The sequence below is a fragment of the Syngnathus typhle genome, linkage group LG1 (assembly GCF_033458585.1).
Source record: "Syngnathus typhle isolate RoL2023-S1 ecotype Sweden linkage group LG1, RoL_Styp_1.0, whole genome shotgun sequence".
Classification (NCBI taxonomy): domain Eukaryota; kingdom Metazoa; phylum Chordata; class Actinopteri; order Syngnathiformes; family Syngnathidae; genus Syngnathus; species Syngnathus typhle.
This window is the reverse complement of record NC_083738.1, coordinates 2,030,481-2,057,764: the sequence shown is the minus strand read 5'-3', so window position 1 is coordinate 2,057,764 and position 27,284 is coordinate 2,030,481. Positions and strand designations below refer to the sequence as shown.

Here is a 27,284-nt window from a genome sequence, read left to right as displayed (position 1 = left end):
TGTACCTATGTATAATACGCACCCAATTTTTTTTAATTTAAGAAAAAAAAACATTTTTTTAATTTTTTCTTTTCCAATGATCGTCACACACGCAGGGAGGCAATGGGTCCCATTTTTATAGTCTTTGGTATGCTCTTAACTAGGCTGGATGTAATTTTTTTTGTTGGCGTTGATTTCTCCGACTGCCCGTAAAGGCACCACCGCGCTCAGTGCGCACATTTGAAAAAGGCGTGCGGACGTGAAAAAGGCGTATATCTGTATGGGAGAGACGTTAAAGAGGAATAAAAACACCCTTGGAAACCCCTCCCTTCCTGTGTCACCTCAATCAATGTAACGTGTTTTGTATTTAAGTCCTGTCTGCCCCTCGCTCACCGTCGGATCATTGCATGTGTTACTGTCATGATTTCTGTTCCTGTCTTTGGTAATGTCACCCTGTCTTTTTGTTCCACGACTTTGTCGGTCAGTCCTGTTGTTGGTTTTGTTGTACCATGACTTTCTTTAAAAAAAAAAAAAAAAAAAATTAAAAAAAATTTTTTTTTGTACCCATGTATAATGCGCACCCCAGATTTTAGGACAATAAATTAGTTAAATTTTGCGCACTATACACGGAAAAAAACGGTAACTGTATTCAACAGTAAATGATGTTGCCAACGGCTTAGATATTCTGTTTAAAAAAATATGGTCTCATGTCTGGCAGTAAAAACTGTTGACCCAAGGCATTTATTTATCCCCCACCCAAATTTAATTTCATTTCCCCCTCTCCTGATTTGGCAGGTCAAATAAATTATATAATCCACCTACCCCCTGATATGTGCTCACATACTAGTCATTGATGTTTAGTGCATTTAGTATTTCGGTGGATTTGTGATGTCCTACTGTGTGAGTGGTCAATGAATGCACCTGGATTAAACTGCAGAATGACGTTCTTTTCCTTCTCCACACAGCTATTGAGCGTTGAATCCAAGCCCTTTTTTTCCCCCCACAACCTTGTTTATATAACTGAAAAGCAAAACACACGTGTGTGTTCTTTGTGTCTTAAAGCGAGTAATGTCGCACTGATGTTACTCAATACGTGCGTGCTTCCACTAACGCAGTGCTTCTCAAATAGTGGGGCGCGCTATTCCTGGGGGGGCGCGTGTGACCCTGGGGAACAGGCTTTTTTTTTGGCAGTACTAGAATAATGTGTAATTGCGCGTTTACTACAGCAGGGGGCAGTGGCGCTTTCATTGTTACTTCTGTCACGTTTGCGACAGTGCAACATTTTACGACTTACAAGACAAGTTAGGATAGTCACGGTGGGGAGGGGGGGCGCGAATAGATTTCTTCTTGCTAGGGGGGGGCGTAACAGAAAATAATTGAGAAGCACTGCACTAACGTGACTTACCAGGTGAAACATCGAATTAAAAAAAATTGATATATATATTTGCGTGCTTGATGTAATCTTCGGCAGACAGCGCCTATCAGAGTTGACACGTTTGAGTGAAAACAACTTAAGGCAACAAATAGCATTCAGACTTGAAAAAGAAATGTCAGGGTATTAAGAATTTGGGTTCTGAAATTATCTCAATTATATCGATTAAATCAATTAATAACGATGTTGATGTGTGGCCAGCATCGATGTAATCAAGTCCAGCTCTCTGTCACGTGTCCGCTCCTCGAGCACCCTGGTCAGCACCTGTCTCCTACGCACATTTGATTGTAGCAATCAAGCTCATCACCGATACCTGCTTATGTAGATGGCCACAACTTTGTCAATTCACCTGTGATGCTACCAGAGATGCTGGCCGTACTCCGACTGACTCCCGTTGCCAACCTTGCTTGCTTCTTTGCCCGATCAGCCCTGAACGCTGCCCGGCCTGACCTACTGCCTGTTCCTGACGACGTCTCTGTCTTTCGTTTTGTCTGTCTGTTTGCCTAATCTGCTCCGAACTCTATCTGGCCCGACTTGCTGCCTGCCCCGACCACGAATTCGCTTTACCCCTGTCTGCCTCGACGACGCATGCTACCACGACTCTTGAACACCTGCCCGTCGGTCTACCAGCCTGCTTGTTCCCATCCCGCAAGCAACCAGCCGTGTCTCAACACCTGTTGTCAGCCCCATCCTGCGCAGCTTCTCGCTGCACCTGCGCTGCCAATGCTCCAGTCTCTCACTTTCCTTTTCCCTATTTTCAATAAATCTGCTCACGTCGCATTTGGTAGTCCTGTCTTGGTACTGACGCACTAGTGATGTGCATTCCAGTTCTTTTAAGTGAACTGAATCTTTAGAATCAGTTCACTCAAAATATTCGTTCAAAAGATTGGTTTAAACGAATCGTTCAACGAATCCCCCCCCACATGCGCACACACACTGATTTTTATTTTTTTTGGACCTCTCTTATGTATACCGTTTTTTTCCGTGTATAATGCGCCCCCATGTATAATACGCACCCTAAAAATGGCATGTTGATGCTGGAAAAAAGCCTGTACCCATGTATAATACGCACCCAATTTTTAAAAAAAAATTCTTTTTAATTTTTTTCCTTTTTTTATTTGTTTTTTTAAGTCCCAATGATCGTTACACACGCAGGGAGGCAATGGGTCCCATTTTTATAGTCTTTGGTATGGTCTTAACTAGGCTGGATGTAATTTCTTTTGTTGGCGTTGATTTCTCCGACTGCCCGTAAAGGCACCACCGCGATCAGTGCGGACGTGAAAAAGGCGGCTCTGTATGGGAGAGACGTTGAAGGGGAATAAAAACACTCTTGGAAACCAAAACTTGCCCCTCGTGGTGACTCGGAGCCGCAACAAATGTTTCGGATTTGTGTAGGGTACATTGTGACAGCAAACGAGCAGGTGATCGAGCAAGCGTCTGATACGAGAGCATTGCCGTCGTATGGAGCGTGTTTGAAGTGAACAGCAGAGACGAAAGGAACAAGCCAAAGTGTTGTGAAATAAAATATTACTTGTAATACGCATTTTGTTATTTGCTGATTGAAACTGCTAATTAAACTGTGAATTGAAACTAATAGGAAGAAAACAACTCTCGCTCTTTATATAGCTGACGTGTCTTGCGCATCCGTTCTGCGCATCTGTAATGGCGGCCTCCGTATTATATCCGGTTTGCGATGGAGATTAAAAACCAAACAATATTTGACAATAACACACCATCAAGGATTGCACCATCGCATCAAACGATGTGTCGTCAATTATGAATTTTACTGACTAAGTGTGTTGGGCAGGATGGCTCAATGCGATGCGCGATTGACAACAAACAAGAAGAAAGGTGATTTCAAGTTTTATTTCGAGGGAGATTTGTCATGTCTCGTCCCCAGTTTTGCTATGTGTCTAGGTTGCCATAGTTTCTGTTCGCCTCGCCCCTCCCTTCCTGTGTCACCTCAATCAATGTAACGTGTTTTGTATTTAAGTCCTGTCTGCCCCTCGCTCACCGTCGGATCATTGCATGTGTTACTGTCATGATGTCTGTTTGGTTTCTGTTCCTGTCTTTGGTAATGTCACCCTGTCTTTTTGTTCCACGTCTTTGTCGGTCAGTCCTGTTGTTGGTAATTCACACATTTCTTTCTATAATACGACACCTACACACTGATCGTTTGGCAACAGTCTCTCACCCGGTCGTGAACGGGAAGTTGCGTCATTGACGGGTTCGTGAACAGGAAATTACGTCACCGACTCGTAAAGTCCCACCTCCATCTATCGCTCGCTGCTGATTGGTCTTTCGCGCTGATTCACAAATAAGTGACAGACAGCATTGCTGCTATGCCAGCCGACACACGATATGCCGACATGGATGTTTTAATTTTGTTTTTGTTGGCTTGTAGTTGATGGTGTTATGGTGTATATGTTATGGATGTTGTATACCGAATGTGTTTGTGTTTGAATAAAAGGTTGAAAAAAACCTCGTTATGCCGACATTTTGGGAACACCAACTCATATAACAACGTAAAACACATACATATTGTCATATAAAGCAGTTAACCAAATGTCTAATTTTTAGGTTTTGATTGGCGAATGTAAAAACAAGGAATAAAACACCAGACGTGTTTTAACATAAATGTTTATTAAAATAATAATAATAATAAAATGAAAAGTAAATTTCAAACCAGCAATCTAGTATGAAATTGCAGTAGATATATTGGATGACAATATTTAGGCATATATATGCATACACGTTATTTAAAAACTACTATGGAAATGCAAATCATTCACTCACTCACTGATTGGTTAACTCACAGATTCGTTCGTTGGTGAACGGGAAATGCAATTTGCGACTCGTTCATGAACGGGAAGCTATGTCAATGACTCGTAAAGTCCCTCCATCTAACGCTCTCTAGCGCTGCTGATTGGTCGATTCATGATTCACGAAGATTCATGAGTGAGTGACAGACAGCATTGCTGCTATGCCAGCCGACACGCGTTATGCCGATATTGATGTTTTAATTTTACATTTCTTGGCTTGTAGTTGATATTGTTATTATACCGAATGTGTTTGTGTTTGAATAAAAGTTTGGAAAAAAAAGACGTTATGCCAACATTTGTTATTTAAGGGGACACCAACTCATATAACAACGTAAAACATAAAATTAACCAAATTGTTTTAATGTTTTAATTGGCGAATATAAAAACAAGGAATAAAACACCAGACAAGTTTTAACATACCGTAATTGTCGGACTATAAGTCACTCCGGAGTATAAGTCGCACCAGCCATAAAATGCCCAAAAAAGTGAAAAAAAAACATATATAAGTCGCTCCGGAGTATAAATCGCATTTTGGGGGGCAATTTATTCGACAAAATCCAACACCAAGAACAGACATGAACGAGCAACAACAAGCTAAACAATACGGTATGCTAACGTGGCAAACACAAACGAGGAGCTGAGAACGGGCCTGACGTAACATTCAGTTATTTAAAAAAACCTTTACATAAATAACACATTTATAAAACCATCTGTGTCACTCCAATTCATTAAATCCATCGATCGTCCTTTGTCAACAATGCCGTGTGCCGCGCCGTAGTTCAAATTATTCCACAGGCCCATACAACGATATATAAACTATATTTTAAATAACTATCACAACAATATTATTAAACCATTTGTGTCACTCCAAATCATTAAATCCATCGATCAAATTTCTCGTCCTTTACGTCATCCTAGTGACAGAGGACATGTCCAGAGGATATGGCGCTTTAAAGTGTTAATTACTTTATTTGATTTTTTCTCTCTTTTTTCACGTTTTGAATATGTTCAAGATAAAGATATCAAAGCATGTGAAGTGATCAACTATACTAAAAATAACATGTCAACTATACTTGTAAGTGATGTTTTAATGATCACGTAAAAGATTGTGAAAAAAATCATATATAAGTCTCTCCCGAGTATAAGTCGCCCCCCCCCACCCAAACTATGAAAAAACCCACGACTTATAGTCCAAAAATTACGGTAAATGTTTATTACATAATATTAATATTCATAATAATATTAGTAATAATAATATTAAAAGTAAATTTCAAACCAGCAATCTAATGTGAAATCGCAGTAGATATATTGGATAACAATATTTAGGCGTATATATGCATACACGTTATTTAAAAACTACTATAAGTGTTATAAAAGAAATATTGAAAGATTTGACGACAATGCCGAGTTCTGTCAAAAAAGTAAAACGTCAAAGTCTGATTTAATGTCAATTTCGTCACATGCCAAGACACACAAAGACATCGAAATTACGTTCCATGGATGACATGACTGAGAGTGACCCCACAGAGATGGAAGCAGCCAAGTGGGATCTAAAATATATCGGTCTTTATATATTTTGTTGGCGTTCAACAGGAACAACCAGCCATATATGATTTGTCTTTAGCATCTTTATCATATTGAGGGCATCAGTGTGATTTTCATCCTCTGCAATCTAATGACTATAATTGTATCTTGAAAGGGAAAATGGTATCTTGAAAAATAAAGCACATTTGTTTGTATGTTTATAGGTCTTCACCAAGTCTGGTGCTAATCAGCACCTCTTGAGAAGAGCACTGGATCTTAAAATTTCCCTGGAATCTTCTCTGCTGAAACTGAGCGAGTTGAACATTGACTCGAAGAGTGGAGTAAACAAAATGGTGAGTTATTGTTATGTATGTACATTTTGGTAAATTGATTTTAAATGTGACTTTAAATGAGATCATGATTTTATTTTGTCTGAACAATTGGTTAGTTTTTGATAGTTTTAGTTGTTTTAAAACTTTTTACAAAAAGTACCACGTAAAAAATACTTATTAAAATAAAAATAAAAGTCAAAGTCAAAAAGTCAAAGCTTTATTGTCAATCTCTTCACATGCCAAGACATTGAAATCGAAATTACGTTTCCACTATCCCACAGTGACAAGACATAGTACACGGCATACATACAAGCAAACAACACAAAATAAAAACAAGAAGGCACAAACAATGAATAATAAGAGTGATGAATAAATAATAAATAAACAAATTACACAATAAATAAGAGGAGCAAAACGGAGCAAGTGTGCATACAGCAGACAGTCAGAATATAGCGCAAAAGTACAGAAGGGGGGAGAGAGTTCAGGATCCTAACAGCCTGGAGTATGAAGCTGTTGGTGAATCTGGTGGTGCGGGAGCGCAGGCTCCTGTACCTCTTTCCAGAGGGCAGAAGATCGAACAAAGAGTGAGCGGGGTGACTCACATCACTCAATAAAATAGAATATTAATCTCTCAGCGCTGCCATTGTGACTAATTGCGTAGCGCAGACTTTATTTGTATAAAGGACATCTAATGTTATTTTAAGCCACTGTAGGATTGTTCATATTGAACATGCCTTGAATATATACAGTGCCTTGCGAAAGTATTCGGCCCCCTTGAACCTTTCAACATTTTGCGACATTTCAGGCTTCAAACATAAAGATATAAAATTTTAATTGTTTGTCAAGAATCAACAAGTGGGACACAATTGTGAAGTGGAACGAAATTGATTGGATAATTTAAACCTTTTTAACAAATTAAAAACTGAAAAGTGGGGCGTGCAATTTTAGTCGGCCCCCTTGCGCTAATACTTTGTAGCGCCACCTTTTGCTGCAATTACAGCTGCAAGTCGCTTGGGGTATGTCTCTGTGAGTTTTGCACATCGAGAGACTGTAATTCTTGCCCATTCTTCTTTGCAAAACAGCTCAAGCTCAGTGAGGTTGGATGGAGAGCGTTTGTGAACAGCAGTCTTCAGCTCTTTCCACAGATTCTCGATTGGATTCAGATCTGGACTTTGACTTGGCCATTCTAACACCTGGACACGTCTATTTGTGAACCATTCCATTGTAGATTTGACTTTATGTTTTGGATCATTGTCCTGTTGGAAGATAAATCTCCGACCCAGTCTGAGGGCTTTTGCAGACTCCAACAGGTTTTCTTCCAGAATGGTCCTGTATTTGGCTCCATCCATCTTTCCATCAATTTTAGCCATCTTCCCTGTCCCTGCTGAAGAAAAGCAGGCCCAAACCATGATGCTGCCACCACCATGTTTGACAGTGGTTGATGGTGTGTTCAGGGTGATGAGCTGTGTTGCTTTTACGCCAAACATATTGTTTTGCATTGTGGCCAAAAAGTTCGATTTTGGTTTCATCTGGCTTGTGGCAAACTTTAAACGAGACTTTTTATGGATATTGCACAGTAATGACGCTGAGACTCTAAGAGTGGTGTGAGTTCATCAGAGCAACAGCCTGGGGGAAGAAGCTGTCTCTGTGTCTGCTGGTTTTGGCGTACCGAGCTCTATAACGCCCTATAATGCTCTATTACACACAGGTGCATTCTATTTATCATCATCAGTCATTTAGCACAACATTGGATCATTCAAAGATTGTCACTGAACTTCTGGAGTGAGTTTGCTGCACTGAAAGTAAAGGGGCCCAATAATATTTGACGCCCCACTTTTCAGTTTTTTATTTGTTAAAAAAGTTTAAATTATCCAATCAATTTCGTTCCACTTCACAATTGTGTCCCACTTGTTGATGATTCTTGACAAAAAATTACAATTTTATATCTTTATGTTTGAACCCTGAAATGTGGCGAAATGTTGAAAGGTTCAAGGGGGCCGAATACTTTCGCAAGGCACTGTATATAAAAAAACGATTTAAATAATAATTCAATTAAATTATAATGCACATTAGGTAAATCAAAAAAGTTTTCCTAATTAAATATTTTGAACCAAACAGTTGTCAAAAATGAAATACAACTGTAATAAACGTCAAAGTTAGTAAATGCAACTGAACTGCACTTAGGCTGTGTTCATTTTGCATACCACCTGAGTTAACTAGACATCTAAGAGAACGCTATTTGGCAGAAAATGATTTGAGAAGCTCTGGGGTGGCTAATAGACCTGTCAAGGAAGATTAGTGGTATAAAGATGTCACTTTACTGATCATATGAGCTGACTACTCCCTTGAGACAAAGAAGCATGTGTGTTTTGGCCAGAAGAGTAGGCTACAATTGAACAGTTAAAGATGGTGTACTTAAGACAGACAAGGAGGGAAAGCTTTTTTCTCACTGAATGATCAATTTCTCGGCAGACAGTGACAATTGGGAAAGCCAATGGAAATAGATGAGATCTACAAAATCACACTAGATTGGTGATAAATTGATACCGTGCTACAAATTTAAGCAAGAAAAGAGCTCTTGGTCATTTCAAGCCTGTGCAGCATTTGCATTTTCTCCTGTTGCCTGTGTGGTTTTTATCTGGATACAAATGGCCTAGAGCATTGTTTCCCAACCACTGCGCCACGGTGAGACATATTCAGCTGTGCCGTGGGAAATTGGCCATTATTAATTACGGAGCGCATTGTAAATAGGATCGCCAAAACAATGGTCAGCGCAAGGCCTGGTCAGCCACATGCTAATGGCGCATGCGTGGCTAATCAGAGAATCTTGATTTTCATGTCAGTCTGATTGTGCTGCATTGGCACATATTCAGTTTGCTGCTGTGTGCTTTTGATAACTGACGCTCTGACTGCTGTGGTGCATTTGCGGAAATCCCAGTATGTAGTTCAACCGTAGAACCTGAATTGTTCATTTTCACCAACATAAAATACACAGTCAAGTCGTGACACCTTGAATGTGATGACCACTCAACGTCTTTAAACGAGACTTTGTTCTGATTGCAATATTTATAGAGCTAGTCTAAAACAGTAAACAAAGTCATATTGATTCTTTTGGATTTTAATCCCAATCACTTTCAATAGTTGATTCCTTATATTGTCTAAAACCTTTGATTAAAAATAGAAAATACAATTTAAAAAATATATTATATATATATTTATTTATTTTTATCTAATTGATTGATTTGCGTGTCAATGCTGATCCACTGGCTAGTAACCCATAACAAGATTGTGTTTCGAGCAGGTACGGGATCATGTCTACCAAGTCTGAAGCGGAAACGGAATTAAAGTCAAAGTCTGGTTTATTGTCAATCTCTTCACAAGCCAAGACACACAAAGAAATCGAGATTACATTTCCACCATCCCACGGTGACAAGACATAGTACACGACATACATACAAGCAAACAACACAAAATAAAAACAAGAAGGCACAACCAATGAATAATAAGAGTGATGAATAAATAATGAATAAACAAATAACACAATAAATAAATAAGAGGAGCAAAACGGAGCGAGTGTGCATACAGTAGACAGTCAGAATATAGCGCAAAAGTACAGGACGCTACGCAGAAGGGGGGAGAGAGTTCAGGATCCTAACAGCCTGGAGTATGAAGCTGTTGGTGAGTCTGGTGGTGCGGGAGCGCAGGCTCCTGTACCTCTTCCCAGAGGGCAGAAGATCAAACAAAGAGTGAGCGGGGTGACTCACATCACTCACAATCCTGGTCGCCTTGCAGGTGAGATGGGAGGGGTAAATGCTCGTTGTGTTGCAGTTACAGATTCGTTCTTGATAAACATTTCCACAATAGAACAAAATAACAATATTTGAAAACTAAACGAAAATGAAACGAAACTAAACAAAACAGCATTACAGTAATCCCTCGTTTATCGCGGATAATTACCGTTTTTTTCCGTGTATAGTGCGCAATATTTAACTAATTTATTGTCCTAAAATCTGGGGGGCGTATTACACATGGGTACAAAAAAAATTTTTAATTTTTTTTTTTTTTTAATATTTTTTTATTTTTTTTATTTTTTTTAAAGAAAGTCATGGTACAACAAAACCAACAACAGGACTGACCGACAAAGTCGTGGAACAAAAAGACAGGGTGACATTACCAAAGACAGGAACAGAATGACAGTAACACATGCAATGATCCAACGGTGAACGAGGGGCAGACAGGACTTAAATACAAAACACGTTACATCGATTGAGGTGACACAGGAAGAGCGGGGTGACGCGAACAGAAACTATGGCAACCTAGACACATAGCAAAACTGGGGACGAGACATGACAAATCTCCCCCGAAATAAAACTCACCTTTCTTCTTGTTTGTTGTCAATCGCGCATCGCATTCAGCCATCCTGCCCAACACACTTAGTAAAATTCATAATTGACGACACATCGTTTGATGCGATGGTGCAATCCTCGATGGTGTGTTATTGTCAAATATTGTTTGTTTTTTAATCTCCATCGCGGACCGGACGTCATACGGAGGCCGCCATTACAGATGCGCAGAACGGTTGCGCAAGACACGTCAGCTATATAAAGAGCGAGAGTTCAGTTCTCCACCTATTAGTTTCAATTCACAGTTTAATCAGCAGTTTCAATCAGCAAATAACAAAATGCGTATTACAGGTAATATTTTATTTCACAACACTTTGCCTTGTTCCTTTCGTCTCTGCTGTTCATTTCAAACACGCTCCATACGACCGCAATGCTCTCGTATCAGACGCTCGCTCGATCACCTGCTAGTTTGCCGTCTGTCACAATGTAGAGAGCCGCCTCGTTCACCTGCGCGCACGGAGCGCGGTGGTGCGTTTAGGGGCAGTCGGAGAAATCAACGCCAACAAAAAAAATGACATCCAGCCTAGTTAAGACCATACCAAAGACTATAAAAATGGGGCCCATTGCCTCCCTGCGTGTGTGACGATCTTTGGGACTTCAACCTCTCATCTGTACATTTCTTTTTTTTTTTATCGGTACATTTTTTGTGTGTCAATAAATGTATATGAAACCATTTAAGTGCATATTTTATTATTAGAACATTAAATAACTTGTGAGGCTTTGGAGGGAGTGGGAAATGGAGCAGGGCGACCATGTGCAGCTTGGACCAGGGTTTATTGGAAGAACTCAAAATACATACTTGGTACACTAACCTAACTCACTGACAAAATAAGACTGATTGAAAATGGACGTGAAGCAAAAAGACATCATGACATTAACACAACAATGACTAGACCAGGGGTGGGCAAACTTTTTGACTCGCGGGCCGAACTGGGTTCTAAATTTTGACCGGAGGGCCGGACAAGGAGCAGATGGACGTAGGCGTTGTGTGAAGTCATATAAGCGACCTGTAAAGGTCATTGCATAAAAGATCTTGGCCTTTAGTAGGTAGTAAAGCATGGATATTCCAAACAATTTTTTTGAAAACAAATGCATTTATTAACAGCATTAAAAAAATAATAATTCACTAAAAAACTGCTATCAGTGATTCTCATAAAATACGACACTGTTATTATGAATAACAATCTCCATCACTTCAGTGCCTGCAGGTCAGATTAATGAAAGATGTTTATCTTATGAGATCACATCAAACGGCAAACATTCTGACCAAATATATCATCTTGAAGAATCGGTGAAAGCATACATCCAAATAAAGTAATCAAAACAGCAACACGGTGAGGGGTATCTGAAAATCAGAGCAGAGTTTTAACTCGCAAACACCTGGTAACAGAGGTGAGGAAACGGGAAACACCTCCTTAAAGTAAGCCTTAAGAACTTTACAGGTTAAGATTAGTCGCAAATAGGTGGTGCATCAATGCAGGATGCTCAAGGCATTGTTTGAAAATGAGAATGGTCGCTAGTTTCAATCCCTGCTATGTGTACAAATCATATTCAAAATGCATTTTTTTACAATAAACTTGAGAGCCTCCCGTTCATTTTCAGTGGGAACAGTGTTGTTGGTCTCCCTTTTTTGCTAGTGCGTCATAGTCTGGAGTAAAATTTGTTGTGGCAATTCTTAGGCGAGATCCGAGGTGTTGGTCCGTTTACCTTGATCTGTGACGGGTTGATGTTGATGTGGCTGAACGTCACGTCGCGTACGTCGAGCCAAATTGTCCACTCTTTTTTAACATTCGGCACTCACTTCTTTTTTTCGGGCCACTCATTTTAATGGAAGGATTCCAGGGGAAGGTTTGTGGGTGGCTTTAGCGCAAAACTGCATCTGAAAGCTCAGCGCGCGAATTATAAGAATGCTGTCGTCAAAGCCCACGCTCTAAATTCGGGACTGATACGAATAGAGCGAGAGTGCGCCAAGTCCGTACTACTGAGTACGTACACGCACTTGTGAGTGTGCACCGAGCTTTCTGACACGGCTTCCGGTAGTAAATGCGCAGGCGAGCGCTTCGCCATCTACTGGGAAAACGCAGTCATTGCAGGCAAAATGACCAAAAAAAAAAAGTTCAATAATACAATTTGTTCAGGGTTGGCGGGCCGGATTAAACGGTCCCGTGGGCCGGATGTGGCCCGCGGGCCGTAGTTTGCCCACTCCTGGACTAGACTGACTGACCAGGACGTAAGACAAGAAAACAACAGGACCTGATGACAACAACGCACGCAACAACTGACAAGCAATGGTCCAACAGTGAGCGAGGGGCAGACAGGACTTAAATACAAAACACAAAACACGAGGCAGGTGAACGTGGTTACATTGATTGAGGTGACACAGGAAGGGTTGGGCGACGCGAACAGAAAACATGCCAACCTAACAAAACTGGGGACAAGACATGAGAGAAGCACACTGACATGATCCACGGACATACGGACAAAACAATGACATGGACGTGACCGGGGACGAATCATGACATAACTGTTTCAAACATGTACATATTACATTAATAGTATAAATAACATACAGAAAATGTTGTATAAATATTGAAAATATAAATATTATACGTGTGTGCGTGTAACATGTTAACAAGAAGTACTGGGTAGGCTAACGAATTAGCGGGAATTTGCTAATTTGCGATCGTGCTAACACGCGAAAACGGACCTCAAAAGGAGTTTAAACGAACAGTTGGAGCAATACTAGATGGTCCTAAAGGTTAGACACGTGATCGTTAATTTCTCTTGTTAGGAGATCCACTTACATCGTCAATGACTCCTGTACCACTGTAACCAATAGGGGTGTAAATCGCGGGTTTTTTCACGATACGATATAATATCGATATAAAGAACTACGATACGATATTTGCCGATATCTTAAAGCCTGCTGCGATTCATTCACGATATATCGCGATATAGTGCTCTACGATCGATTTTTTTTTTTTTTTTAGTAAAAAATATATAACAATATCCTGATTTATAACAATTCATACGCGAAATCAACAAGGCACTGCAAACTCTTTATTTAGGAAATGACAAGAGTATTGTAGTATACAAATTGCTTACTTTAACACTGAACTTTGATGTCGTGTTTTTTCTTTAAATGTGCGGCGAGATTTGTGCTCCCTGAATATTTGATCACCGCATGGCAGGATTTACAAACTGCACGTGTCTTGTCCGTTGAGCCATCTTTTCTTTGGAATCCAAAGTGCTTCCAAACGAATGACTTGAAGCCTAAAGGGGAGCAAATTTCCTCGTCTTTTTGGACACTAGCCATAGCACCAGCCCAGGAGCCGCGGACTAGTTGTCCCCTCCCCTTTCACGCGCGTGCTCTGCTCACAACACAACAACGCCGGAAAGAGGAAGCAAGCAACAATGAACTGGATTTCAAAATAAAGTCGCGTCTAATGTCCGAGGTCAAACACGGCGATATAAATCGATGTTTACCTTTAGCATCGATACCAATAAATCGTAGAGCATTATATCGATTAATCGATGTGTATCGATGTATCGTTACACCCCTAGTAACCAACATATGTACACACATGTAAAACAGGAAGTGGTATCGCCTGAAAACGGCCTTCAAAATACAGTGGAGGCTCGGTTTTCGAACCGATTAGTTGATTAGTTGAATACCCTACTAGTATACTTTTTCATGATATTCTAATATTTTGAGATAGGATATTTGAGTTTTCTTAAGCTGTATGCCATAATCAGCAATATTAAAATAATAAAAGCCTTGCAATATTTCAGTTAATTTGTAATGAGTCCAGAATCATGACATTTTTGTTCTTTTAATTGCATTACAGAAAATAAAGAACTTTATCACGATATTCAAATTTTCTGACAGTCGTATATACCGTAAATTTCGGACTAAAAGCCGCGACTTTTTTCTCAAATTTTGAACCCTGCGGCTTATCTAGGATTTTTTCTGTGATTTTTGTGACGACTTGATCACCTTTATACACTCGTAAAAAGGCTGTGGACTGCTGTTGTGCAGCGCCGCTTTGCTGGGCAAAGGGATATGACATGGTCACTGGGGAGAAAAGTGGTGTGTTGATCGCATGTCCATCCTCCAGGCAAATACTGCCGTAAAATTTACACAAAAATGAGACAGAACGAGAACAAGTCGGACAATACTGAAAGGAAGCTTTTATACACAAACCGTCATTATGGGGGGCTTATATATGATTTTTTCCGTGATTTTTGTGACGACTTGATCACTTTTATACACTCGTAAAAAGGCTGTGGACTGCTGTTGTGCAGCGCCGCTTTGCTGGGCGGAGGGATATGACGTGGTAACTGGGGAGAAAAGTGGTGTGTTGATCGCATGTCCATCCGCCAGGCAAATAGTGCCGTAAAATTTACACAAAGATGAGACCGAACAAGATCAAGACGGACAGCGCACCCTGACGGTTTCACCATCTTCGCTGGGGATTTTAATCATGCCAACCTGAAGTCTGTTTTTCCGAGGCTTCACCAGCATGTTAATTTTCCTACAGCTTCCTGGACCTGGTCTACTCTTCGCATAAAGGAGCTTTCAAAGCCGCCCCCCTCCCCCATCTTGGACTTTCTGACCATATCACTGTTATGCTTTTGCCCGAATACAGACAAATGGTGAGAGCGTCCAGGCCAGTTCGCAAGCAGGTACGGGTGTGGCCTGAGGGTGCCTCTGATGCACTGCGTGACTGCTCTGGCTCTACTGACTGGGACATGTTTAGGAGGGCTGCCACTTGCGACGATCGGACAGAAATTGAAGAGTATACTGACTCTGTTTCCTTCTACATCAGGAAGTGCATTGAGGATGTGACTCACTCAAAATCCATCGTCACTCGGGCTAACCGGAAGCCATGGCTGACGGGGGCTGTCTTCAGGCTGCTGAGGGCCAGGGACAAAGCCTTTAGAGCGGGGGATGAGGCTGGCTTAAGGACTGCGAGGGCTGACCTGTCGCGGGGCATCAAAGAAGCAAAGAGGGCGTTCTCTTGCAAAATTACCGCCCACTTCAAGGACAGCAGGGACGCACGGAGCCTTTGGCAGGGCATTCAGACCATCACGGATTACAAGCTCGCGCCGCAGAGCTGTGAAGGCGACGTCCGTCTGCTCAATGACCTCAACCGCTTCTTTGCTCGCTTCGACGCTCAGAACAGCACTTGCCCGCTGAAGGCCACTCCCCCTTCACACGAGCTTCCCCTGTGCCTCTCCGCCGACAGCGTGAGGAGGGCGCTTGCCGCTATCAACATCCGTAAGGCGGCGGGCCCCGACAACATCCCGGGTCAAGCGCTGAAGGACTGCGCTGGTGAGCTGACGGATGTCTTCACAGACATCTTTAACACTTCCCTGCAGCAGGCCATCGTCCTGTCATGTTTCAAAGCTGCCACCATCGTACCTGTGCCGAAGAAACCCGCTCCGTCCTGCTTCAATGACTACCGCCCCGTGGCACTTACGCCCATCATCATGAAGTGCTTTGAGCGGCTTGTCATGGAGCACATCCGATCCGTTCTCCCCCCCACCATTGACCCCTTCCAGTTTGCGTACCGAGCCAAACGGTCCTCTGAGAATGCCATCTGCTCTGCCCTCCACTCAGCCCTCACCCACCTAGAGAGAAGGGATTCGTATGTGAGATTGCTGTTTGTGGACTTCAGTTCTGCCTTCAACACCATTGTGCCACAACGCCTCATCAGCAAACTTGACACGCTGGGCCTCAGCACCTACCTCTGCAACTGGCTACTGGACTTCCTCTGTCAGAGGCCACAGGTAGTACGTGTTGGTGACAAAATCTCCGCCAGCATCACGCTGAGCACGGGGGCCCCCAAGGCTGCTTGCTCAGTCCGCTGCTCTTCACCCTCCTGACGCATGACTGCACTGCAACCTACAGCGACAACCGTATAGTGAAGTTTGCTGACGACACGACTCTGGTGGGTCTCATCACCAAGGGAGACGAGACTCAATACAGGCTGGAGGTTGACCTTCTGACCACGTGGTGCAGGGACAACAACCTCCTGCTGAACGTCGACAAGACCAAGGAGATTGTTGTGGACTTCCGGAAGGGTCACACCCAACACCTGCTGCTGACCATCGACGGTGCTGTGGTGGAGAGAGTGAGCAGCGCCAAGTTCCTGGGGGTGCACATCAGTGAGGATCTCTCCTGGTCCACCAACACCGCATCACTGACAAAGAAAGCCCAGCGCCGCCTGTACTTCCTGCGGAAACTCAGGCGAGCGAGCGCTCCTCCAGCCGTAATGACTACATTTTACCGCGGCACCATTGAGAGCGTCCTCTCCAGCTGTATTGCTGTTTGGGGTGGCGGCTGCACTGACTACAACTTGAAGGCCCTGCAGCGCATAGTGAACACGGCTGGTAAGATTATTGGTGCTTCACTCCCCTCCTTGAAGGACATTTACACCTCCCATCTCACCCGCAAGGCGGCCACGATTGTGAGTGATGTGAGTCACCCCGCTCACTCTTTGTTCGATCTTCTGCCCTCTGGGAAGAGGTACAGAAGCCTGCGCTCCCGCACCACCAGACTCTCAAACAGCTTCATACTCCAGGCTGACAGGATCCTGAACTCGCTTCCCCGTTCTGCGTAGCGTCCTGTACTTATACTGTCTGTATACACACTGGCTCTTATTTGTTGTGTTATCTGTTTATTTATTATTTATTATTACTCTTATTATTTATTGTTTGTGCCTTCTTGTTTTTTATATTGCGTAGTTTACTTGTAGGTCTATCGTGTAATAAGTCTTGTCACCGTGGGATAGAGAAAACGTAATTTCGATCTCTTTGTGTGTCTCGGCATGTGAAGACGTTGACAATAAAGCAGACTTTCACTTAGACTTTGGTTGTTGACAAAGTACACATATAAACATCATACTTTCATGGCAGTCCACATCCGACACAGCAGATCATCCTGTAAAGGTCAAATTGATCTTTTAAATTGCTACAATGCAGCATTGAATTTTTTTTGTTTTTTCGTTTTTAATTCTACCAAATTTCAATCATCCTTAGTTTCTCACTTGGTTTCAAAACATGGTAATCTATATTGTCGCCCAAACAGTTTTTATACGGGGTTAAACCCACAGTACTTGTAATATTTATGTACAGTTTGACCAGGTCTAAACATTTTGTCCATGATCTTTCAGTTTTTTCCATGCACATTTTCACACTTTATACCAGTCCTGTCATGAGAATTAATTTCTGAAATCTCATATCTCTGTATTACCGTTTTTTTCCGTGTATAGTGCGCCCCCATGTATAATACGCACCCTAAAAATGGCATGCTGATGCTGGAAAAAAGCCTGTACGCATGTATAATACGCACCCAATTTTTATGAATTTTTTTTTATGAATTTTTTTTTTTTTTTTTTAAGTCCCAATGATCGTTACACACGCAGGGAGGCAATGGGTCCCATTTTTATAGTCTTTGGTATGGTCTTAACTAGGCCGGATGTAATTTTTTTTGTTGGCGTTGATTTCTCCGACTGCCCATAAACGCACCACCGCGCTCCGTGCGCGCACTGGAAAGAGGCGTGCGGACGTGAAAAAGGCGGCTCTGTATGGGAGAGACGTTGAAGAGGAATAAAAACACCTTTGGAAACCAAAACTTGGTGATTTCAAGTTTCATTTCGAGGGACATTTGTCACGTCTCGTCCCCAGTTTTGCTATGTGTCTAGGTTGCCATAGTTTCTGTTCGCATCGCCCCTCTCTTCCTGTGTCACCTCAATCGATGTAACGTGTTTTGTATTTAAGTCCTGTCTGCCCCTCGCTCACCGTCGGATCATTGCATGTGATGAACCAGCTCAGTGGCCTAGTGGTAGAGTGTCCGCCCTGAGACTGGAAGGTTGTGGGTTCAAACCCCGGCCGGGTCATACCAAAGACTATAAAAATGGGACCCATTGCCTCCCTGCTTGGCACTCAGCATTAAGGGTTGGAATTGGGGGGTTAGATCACCAACTGATTCCCGAGCGCGGCACCGCTGCTGCTCACTGCTCCCCTCTCCCCCAGGGGAAGGATTAAAATCACACGGGGATGGGTTAAATGCAGAGGACAAATTTCACCACACCCAGGTGTGTGTGTGACGATCATTGGGACTTTATTCTTTATTATTATTTTATGTGTTACTGTCATGATGTCTGTTTGCTTTCTGTTCCTGTCTTTGGTAATGTCACCCTGTCTTTTTGTTCCACGACTTTGTCGGTCAGTCCTGTTGTTGGTTTTGTTCTCTAAAAAAAAAAATAAAAAAAATATTGGTATTTCTTTCCATAACGTTTTTGCCACTGTTAAGGCATTCAGTGTTTTTGTTGAAGCCAATTCAAACCATTTTGAGAATGCATCTATTATGACCAGGCAGTATAACCCTGTGGATTGTGTGTAGCGCATGTTAAACAAGCTCTACAAAAGAAATTTTGTTTTGAATATGAATCAAATCCGTATGTTGTATAAAGCTGACTGACCAGCCCCACTATCCCTCCTCTTGAGCCATGTGACACATACTATGGCTCAATATTGCTGCCCATTTGTATAGGTTCCTTGGTAGGATAGGTCTGTCTTCAGTCTTTCAGTCTATGGACTTTGTCGCTTTACATCTTTAAAAATGTGTCAGTGATTTAATCTGCTTCTTGTGTATGTAAAATTTGAACTGTCTTCTGCGCTGCAGTTTTGCGGTTCTATCTGCAAGCTTGTTGCCTCTTGACACCTTATCAGTCTCGTGTGTGTGCACTGGACACGTGCATATAGCTACTGCTTCCACAACTAGCTTAGCAAGTAAATGGCTGGCCTCCCCGAATGGGGAGCGACTCAGCTAGCAAATGATTAGACATTTTCACATGATTTCATCATCATTTAATTTGACACACCTTTTAAAATGCTTTTCAGTGTCCCAGTGCACACGTCCTGCGTGTGTAACCGGTTCTCTCAACTCGTTTTCCCCATCCTAATTTTTCTTTTCTCAAGGTGACAACCCAATCCACTAATCAAGAAAGAAAAAGAAAAATCAACAAACTAACTGCCAATAAATTAATATAATAGTTAATTGTTGTTGTTTCTTAACTTTACCTAACTCAATCACTCTCTTATTCTCAAATGTAAAAACTTGTGTAGTCTTGACACAACCAATCGACTATTTCTCCTAAATTTAGCTTTGAAATGTTTTTATTTGATAATTTTGCTTCATCCAATTCCAGAAAGCAAGTTCTTTCCATCGCTCAAATTTTGTTTCATCAGGGCTAGGCATTAATGCAGTGTGGACCAGTTTCTGCCCACAAAAAAAATTGCTTGCCTTTCTTTTCTTCTTATTTTTACAAAATTGGTTTTGTTTTGTGGTGCAAATCAGATAGACTACAGTCTAGCAAATTCTTTCGTGCACCTACGTGAGCCAATTTCATCCTTTTAACACATAACACTTACAGCACAAATACAGCAGAGACACAGCTCACAAACAATACCAACAAACAACGCTGCGCAAACGTCATCCTCTATTTTGACGTTTTGGTTATACTTTTTTTCTCATCAGTGCCTTTTATCCTTCATGCAAATATTGTCACATCTTCAGTCCGCTGGTTCTTTTCCTCGGATGATCTCGGCAGCCCTCCCGGTGTCCAGCCGGACTGCTCGAGGCAGTCCCGTCAAAGGGTTGTTTACCTCGGCCAAGGATTTTTTCCTGCGTCGAGTAGACCCGCCGGAAGCCGTTCAGGACATGTGGAGATCCCGGACGAGACCCCAATTTCTGTCAGGTTTTATTCACTGACTAAATAACTGTTAAGAGAAAAGCATCAGCAGACAAACCACAAGTGAGACAGAATATTGAGTCTTAGCTTGCGCAAGGAGTGCAGTACAGACAGCTTACAATGACTACACTAATGTCTGTCTGCATCCTTGCTCTTTTTATTTGGACTTGCCCTACCCACAAAGTGAAACAGAAGCCACTAAGGGAAAAAAGGGGAAGCGCGAAGGCTCTGCTTCGTAAACGTAAAAAACGGCAGGTGATATACTTATATGGCGATATAGGAAGAGGCATTAAGAGTTCAGCAAGTTCAGCAACCACTTGGGCAGGAAACCAGGGGCGCTCTTAGCGCTCGGTCTGTCGAGAGTGTGAGCCACTCGACCAAGAAAGATGATTGATAGACACAATGCCGTTGCAGGGCATTGTTTTCTCTGCAGCTGCATCCCGCCGACCCAGATGTAACCTCACACTTTTTCTGTGGTAAGACATAAGAACAGCAAAGCAGAGCAGCAAGCACATATTCGTAGTAATATTGCGGTAGAGCATTCATCGTAATATTGAAATAAAGAAACAAAAAGAGAACGCATGATAACATGTATATACATTTTTCCAACAATCGGCCAGAGGACAGACCCCTGCGGTACCCAGTTCCTCAGTCTTCTGAGCCTACTGCACTGGCCACTGCTGGTCTAGAGGATGAAGCTGCGGTTGGAAGTTGTCTCCATGATGAACTTCACCATGTGCCGGTCTGGTATTGTCCTCAGCAGCTTCAGGTGGAGTCCCCGGTGCCACACGGTGTCATATGCAGCCGTCAGATCCAGGTACACTACCCCAGCTTTCTCACTGTCCTGGAAGCTGTCCTCGATGTCCTGACAGAGTAGTGTTACCTGGTCTGCTGTTGATCTTCCACGACGGAAACCAGCTTGTTCCCGTGGGAGCTGTGAGTCCACCACTGGCTCGATGCGGCTATGGATCATCTTCTCCAAGATCTTAAATGGGACACAGAGCAGCGAGATTGGTCTTCGGCAGAGCTATGACAGAGGCACGGCGCCAAGTCTTTGGGAGCTTTAATCTCCGGTAGGATGATGTAAAGAAAGCACAGAGCCAACCAGATGTTGTTGTGCTCTGGGTGGATGTTGTCACGGCCAGGGGATTTGCCTGGCTTGAGCTTGCTCAAGGCCTCACTGAGTTCCTCTGCTGTGAATTCTCCCGAGAGGTTGGAATCGACACTGGCCGCTCCCGAGAGGCCAGACACCTCACACGATATCAGTCGGGCAAAAACTTTGTCAGCATCCGGGAAGCGGCCGTTCTTCAGGAGATGGGATGCAATGGCATTTGCTGTGACTGGGCAGCTGTGGGGTGTTGTATTTCTGCCTGTGAGCTGGTTGATGGTCTGCCACGCCTTGCGACTAGAATGGGTGAAGTCGATTGATTCGACGACTTCTGTCCATCTGGCCCTACGGGTGATATCCAGCTTCTGGAGCAGTGCTGACGAACATTGCCACACCGTGTTGCTTGCTGTAGATCAGGGGTCCCCAAACTTTTTCCTGTGAGGGCCACATAACCTTTCCCTTCTCTGATGGCGGGCCGGTGGCAGTTTGTAACAGAAAAAGTGTGACGATCGTAGGGGAGCTTAAAAAAATTATTGTTTTCCAGAAAGCCACACATAACCAAATAACGGTTATTTAATAACCCTTTCCAGGTTCTTTACAGAAAAAAAGTCAGGAAACAAATAATAACACTATTAATGAAATAAATAATAACTAAACCCTCTCTGAGTTCTTCACAGAAAAAACAGGAAATAAATAACTAAATAACTCTCTCTGGGTTCTTCATAGAAAAAAAAACATGGAACATTAACTTTCTGTTGTGCCATGCACAATCTTAACAGATAAAAGTTCAGCTCAGTTGTCAGAGCAGAACCTCTCTGACACATATGAGCAGTCTCTTAAAGTTCTTGTGTTCCTTCCTTATAATCCTTTTGTAGGTTCCAGTAGGCTTGTAGACACTGCTGTCTTTTTTGTTAAAGTTTGATAGTGCGTCATAGTCTGGAGTAAAATTTGTTGTGGCAATTCTTAGGCGAGATCCGAGGTGTTGGTCCGTTTACCTCGATCTGTGACGGGTAGATGTTGACGTTCATGTGGCTGAACGTCACGTCGCGTACGTCGAGCCAAATTAGCAACTCTTTTAAACGCTCGGCACTGCTTTACTTGGGCGACATTTTAACGGAAGGATTCCAGGGGAAGGTTTGTGGGTGGCTTTAGCGCAAAACTGCATCTGAAAGCTCAGCGCGCAAATTACAAGAATGCTGTCGTCACAGCCCACGCTCTAAATTCGGGACTGATACAAATAGAGCGCGAGTGCGCCATGTCCGTACACGCACTTGTGAGTGTGCACCGAGCTTTCTGACACGGCTTCCGGTAGTAAATGCGCAGGCGAGCGCTTCCCCATCTACTGGGGAAACGCAGTCATTGCAGGCAAAATGAGCAAAAAAAAAAAAAAAGTTTAATAATACAATTTATTCAGGGTTGGCGGGCCAGATTAAACGGTCCCGCGGGCCGTATCCGGCCCGCGGGCCGTAGTTTGGTGACCCCTGCTGTAGATGGACCCAGCAAGATGGAACCCAGGGATCTTGAGGATGTTGTCGGATGTGCAGTGTGTCTCCTGCAGGAGCAGAACCGCTGCCTCGAGGGAGTCAGCCAGGTGACGCAGGACTTCGAGTTTGGCGGTTGTTAGGCCCTCGACATTGAGTTGAAGCACTGACAGGCCTCGGTTTTCGACGGTCGGGATGACTGCCCGTCCGCCGGTCCTAAGCCTGCCAGCTCGAGCTCGACGAGCTCGACGTTTGGTTGACGACATTCGTTTCACAAGTTGGTCTTGCACCATTTCTTGCTACTTGCAGAGGAGGCCACGTGGAGGCTGTCGTCTTCTCCTCCACACGAACCGCAATCGGCAGCTACTCTGGAACACGAACCGCAATCGGCGGCAACTCAGGAACACGAACCGCACTCAGCGGCAACTCTGGAAGTCCATACCGCAATTGGCGGCAACTCTGGAAGTCCGTACCGCAATCGGCGGCAACTCTTGAAGTCCGTACCGCGAGCAGCGGGATTCAGAAGGCGGAGCCATCACGCGCCGCAGCAGTCGGGCCAAGGACAATCGCGGGTCCGGCGCAACTGGATCGAAGTCTGGCAATGGTTGCGGGTCCGGCGACGCTGGGGTGGGGCCCGATGGTGGCCGCGGGTCCTGATGACGCCGGGAGGAACTCCTTTGGCGGCCACGAGTCGGGCGTCGCTGGAGCGAAGTCTGATGGCGGCCGCGAAGCCCATGGCGGTGGAACAAGCTCGGACGACGGACATGGATCGGGCGTCGTGGACGGGAGCTGGTGGTGGAGGGGGTCCAAGCCCTGGTCGCTGTAGTGGTCGGATCATTCTGGCAAGGATCGGATGGAGCAGGGCGACCAAATGCAGCTTGGACCAGGGTTTATTGAAGCAAACTCAAAAGGCAAACTGACATGACTTAATGACTGACTGACCGGGACGTGAAACACCAAGACAGCAAGACATGACAAAAGAAAGACAGTACGACAACAATGATCCGACAGGAAATGACACGCAGACAGGACTTAAATACGAGACAGGTAATCAGAGGCAGGTGACTGTGATTTTTAGTACATGGTTTGTGAGTTGACACACGAAGGGAGGGGCGAGTACACAGACAGACAGAAACCGTGACAACCTAGACCAGTGGTTCTTAACCGGGGGTGGTGCGAGAATGCTTTCTAGGGGGTGCGAGGACACCCTGGGGGAAATTTACAGTTCGGGGTAACTGAAAAAAGTGAAAGATTCTGGAAATCAAGAAGTCATTGTGTTAATTGGCATTAGGGATAATGCTAATTAAGCCTTATAGCTGTAAAGTAAACCAATTATTATAGTAATTATTTAGGGTTAGGGGTGCGAGAACTGGTTGGTGAATTGAATGGGGTGCGAACAAGGAAAAAGGTTAAGAACCACTGACCTAGACACATAGTAACATGGGTGGGGACGAGACGTGACAACTTTAAAAGGCCAAAACATTTTATGCAATGACCTTTACATGTCGTTTATATTACTTCACACAAACACTACATCCATCTGCTCCTGGTTTGGCCCTCCGGTCAAAATTTGGAACCCAATTCGGCCTGCAAGTCAAAAAGTTTGCCCACCCCTGGTATAAGGTCCATTGAATAACCTAATATAGACTTCTATATCAGGTTACAGAAATAACCACACTTCACATGGATCAATAGTTGTTTAAAACAAAGCAATAGAACTTCTGTACATTATTTATACAACTTATAGCTGGTTTAGGGTTTAATATTTTATATCTGATGGTGGGGGCAAGCGGTATAGAAAATGGATGGATGAATGGATTTAATTTTAGTCACAGGTTACAGAAATAACCACACTTCACACGGATCAATGGTTGTTTAAAAAAACAACTTCTGTACCTTATTTATACAACTTACAGCTGGTTTAGGGTTTAATATTTCATATTTGATGAATTTAATTTTGTCATCTATTTTAGGTTATTCCATAGCCCTAATATCAGGTTATAGAAATAACCACACGGATCAATGGTAGTTTAAAACAGAGCATCACTACTTCTGTACATTATTTATACAACTTTCAGAATGGTTCTGGGTTTAATATTTCATATTTGATGGATTTAATTTTGTTGTCTATATTAGGTCTATGTGTAGACCTAAAATAAACATCTATATTAGATGTTCTCAATAGTCACTATACACCCCTTCCCCTTTTTAGTTTTAAGTAATATCTAATAATTGCATCAACTCTAATCATGCCTCCAAAGGAAGCAAGCGGGAGTAGTAAAGCCATCTTAAAACACAAAGACGCTCCTAAAGCAATGCGACACTGAGCGCCCGGCGTGCTGCGGTTGTGCAATCGAACAAAATTAAGCTCCCTGCGCACTGATGTCCAGTTAATTTTGGAAAGTACAGTACATATATATACATATATACATACAGTATATATATATATACATATATACATACAGTATATATATATATACATATATATATATACATATACATATACATATATATATATACATATACATATACATATATATATATATATACATATATATATATATATACATATATATATATATATATATATATATATATATATACATATATATATATATAGGGCGGCTCAGTGGCGCACTGGCTAGCACGTCCGCCTCACAGTAAGGAGGGTGCGGGTTCGATTCCACCTTCGGCTCTCCCTGTGTGGAGTTTGCATGTTCTCCCCGTGTCCGCGTGGGTTTTCTCCGGGCACTCCGGTTTCCTCCCACATCCCCAATTTTTGGTAGGCCGATTAAGCGCTCCAAATTGCCCCTGGGTGTGAGTGCGTGTGCGGATGGTTGTTTGTCTCTGTGTGCCCTGTGATTGGCTGGCAACCAGTTCAGGGTGTCCCCCGCCTACTGCCTGATGACAGCTGGGATAGGCTCCGGCAAGCCCGCGACCCCTGTGGGGATAAAGCGGTACAGAAAATGGATGGATGTACGTATATATATGGCTCACAGTTGGGAGGGTGCGGGTTCAATTCCACTTCCGATCCTCCCTGTGTGGAGTTTGTATGTTCTCCCTGTGCCCGCGTGGGTTTTCTCCGGGCACCCCGGTTTCCTCCCACATCCCAAAAACATACTTGGATGGCCAATTGAGCACTCCAAATTGCCCCTCGACGCGAGTGCGGATGGTTGTATATATATAGAGTCTATATATATACACATACATACATATAGGGGTGTAACGATTCCTCGATACACATCGATTAATCGATATAATGCTCTACGATTTATTGGCATCGATGCTAAACGTAAACATCGATTTATATCGCCGTGTTTGACCTCGGACATTAGACGCGACTTTATTTTGAAATCCAGTTCATTGTTGCTTGCTTCCTCTTTCCGGGAGCAGGGAGCAGTGCGCGGCGTTGTTGTGAGCAGAGCAGGCACGTGAAAGGGGAGTCGACAACTAGTACGCGGCTCCTGGGCTGGTGCTATGGCTAGTGTCCAAAAAGACGAGGAAATTTGCTCCCCTTTAGGCTTCAAGTCATTCGTATGGAAGCACTTTGGATTCCAGAGAAAAGATGGCTCAACGGACAAGACACGTGCAGTTTGTAAATCCTGCCATGCGGTGATCAAATATTCAGGGAGCACAAATCTCGCCGCACATTTAAAGAAAAAACACGACATCAAAGTTCAGTGTTAAAATAAGCACTTTGTATACTGCAATACTCTTTTAATTTCTTAAGTAAAGAGTTTGCAGTACCTTGTTGATTTTGCGTATGAATTGTTATAAATCAGGATATTGTTCTATATATTTTTTAAAAAAAAAAAAATAAAAAATCGATCGTAGAGCACTATATCGCGATATATCGTGAATGAATCGCAGCAGGCTTTAAGCTATCGGCAAATATCGTATCGTAGTTCTTTGTATCGATATGATATCGTATCGTGACAAAACCCGCGATTTACACCCCTAGAAAGTATCCATGGTGTTTTTGGATCTGCAGTTGTACGCCTCTCTAACACTATAGTGGGAATGAAGACAGTAGAAAGTGCATGTGAGTATGAGATATCCATCCATCCATCATTTGAAACGCTTATTCTCACAAGGGTCATGGGCGTGCTGGAGTCTATCCCGGCTGACTTTAACCAGTAGGCATGATACACCCTGAACTGGTTACCAGCCAATTGCAAGGCACATACCGTAATTTTCGGACTATAAGTCGCTCCGGAGTATAAGTCGCACCAGCCATAAAATGCCCAAAAATGTGGAAAAAAACCCCATATATAAGTCGCTCCGGAGTATAAATCGCATTTTGGGGGGCAATCTATTCGCCAAAATCCAACACCAAGAACAGACATGAACGAGCAACTACAGGCTAAACGATACGGTATGCTAACGTGACAAACACAAACGAGTAGCTGAGAACGGGCCTGACGTAACATTCAGTTATTTAA

General features: G+C 43.0%; 1 protein-coding gene across 29 annotated transcripts in view; it reads left to right on the top strand.

Annotated features, from left to right (window-relative positions):
- uvssa (UV-stimulated scaffold protein A) overlaps positions 1–27,284 on the top strand; it is a 230,011-nt gene that overhangs the window by 126,457 nt on the left and 76,270 nt on the right. For 28 of the 29 annotated variants that reach the window (XR_009715176.1, XR_009715170.1, XR_009715171.1 and 25 more), the window contains one exon: positions 5,982–6,110. Coding sequence is in view for 11 of the 29 variants with exons in the window: in XM_061285255.1 (XP_061141239.1) it covers positions 5,982–6,110 (129 nt within the window). In the remaining 18 variants the exon portion in view is untranslated. Of the gene's footprint in view, positions 1–5,981; positions 6,111–23,151; positions 23,353–27,284 lie in introns of those variants that run through there. The other variant, XM_061285357.1, reaches the window with a different exon arrangement.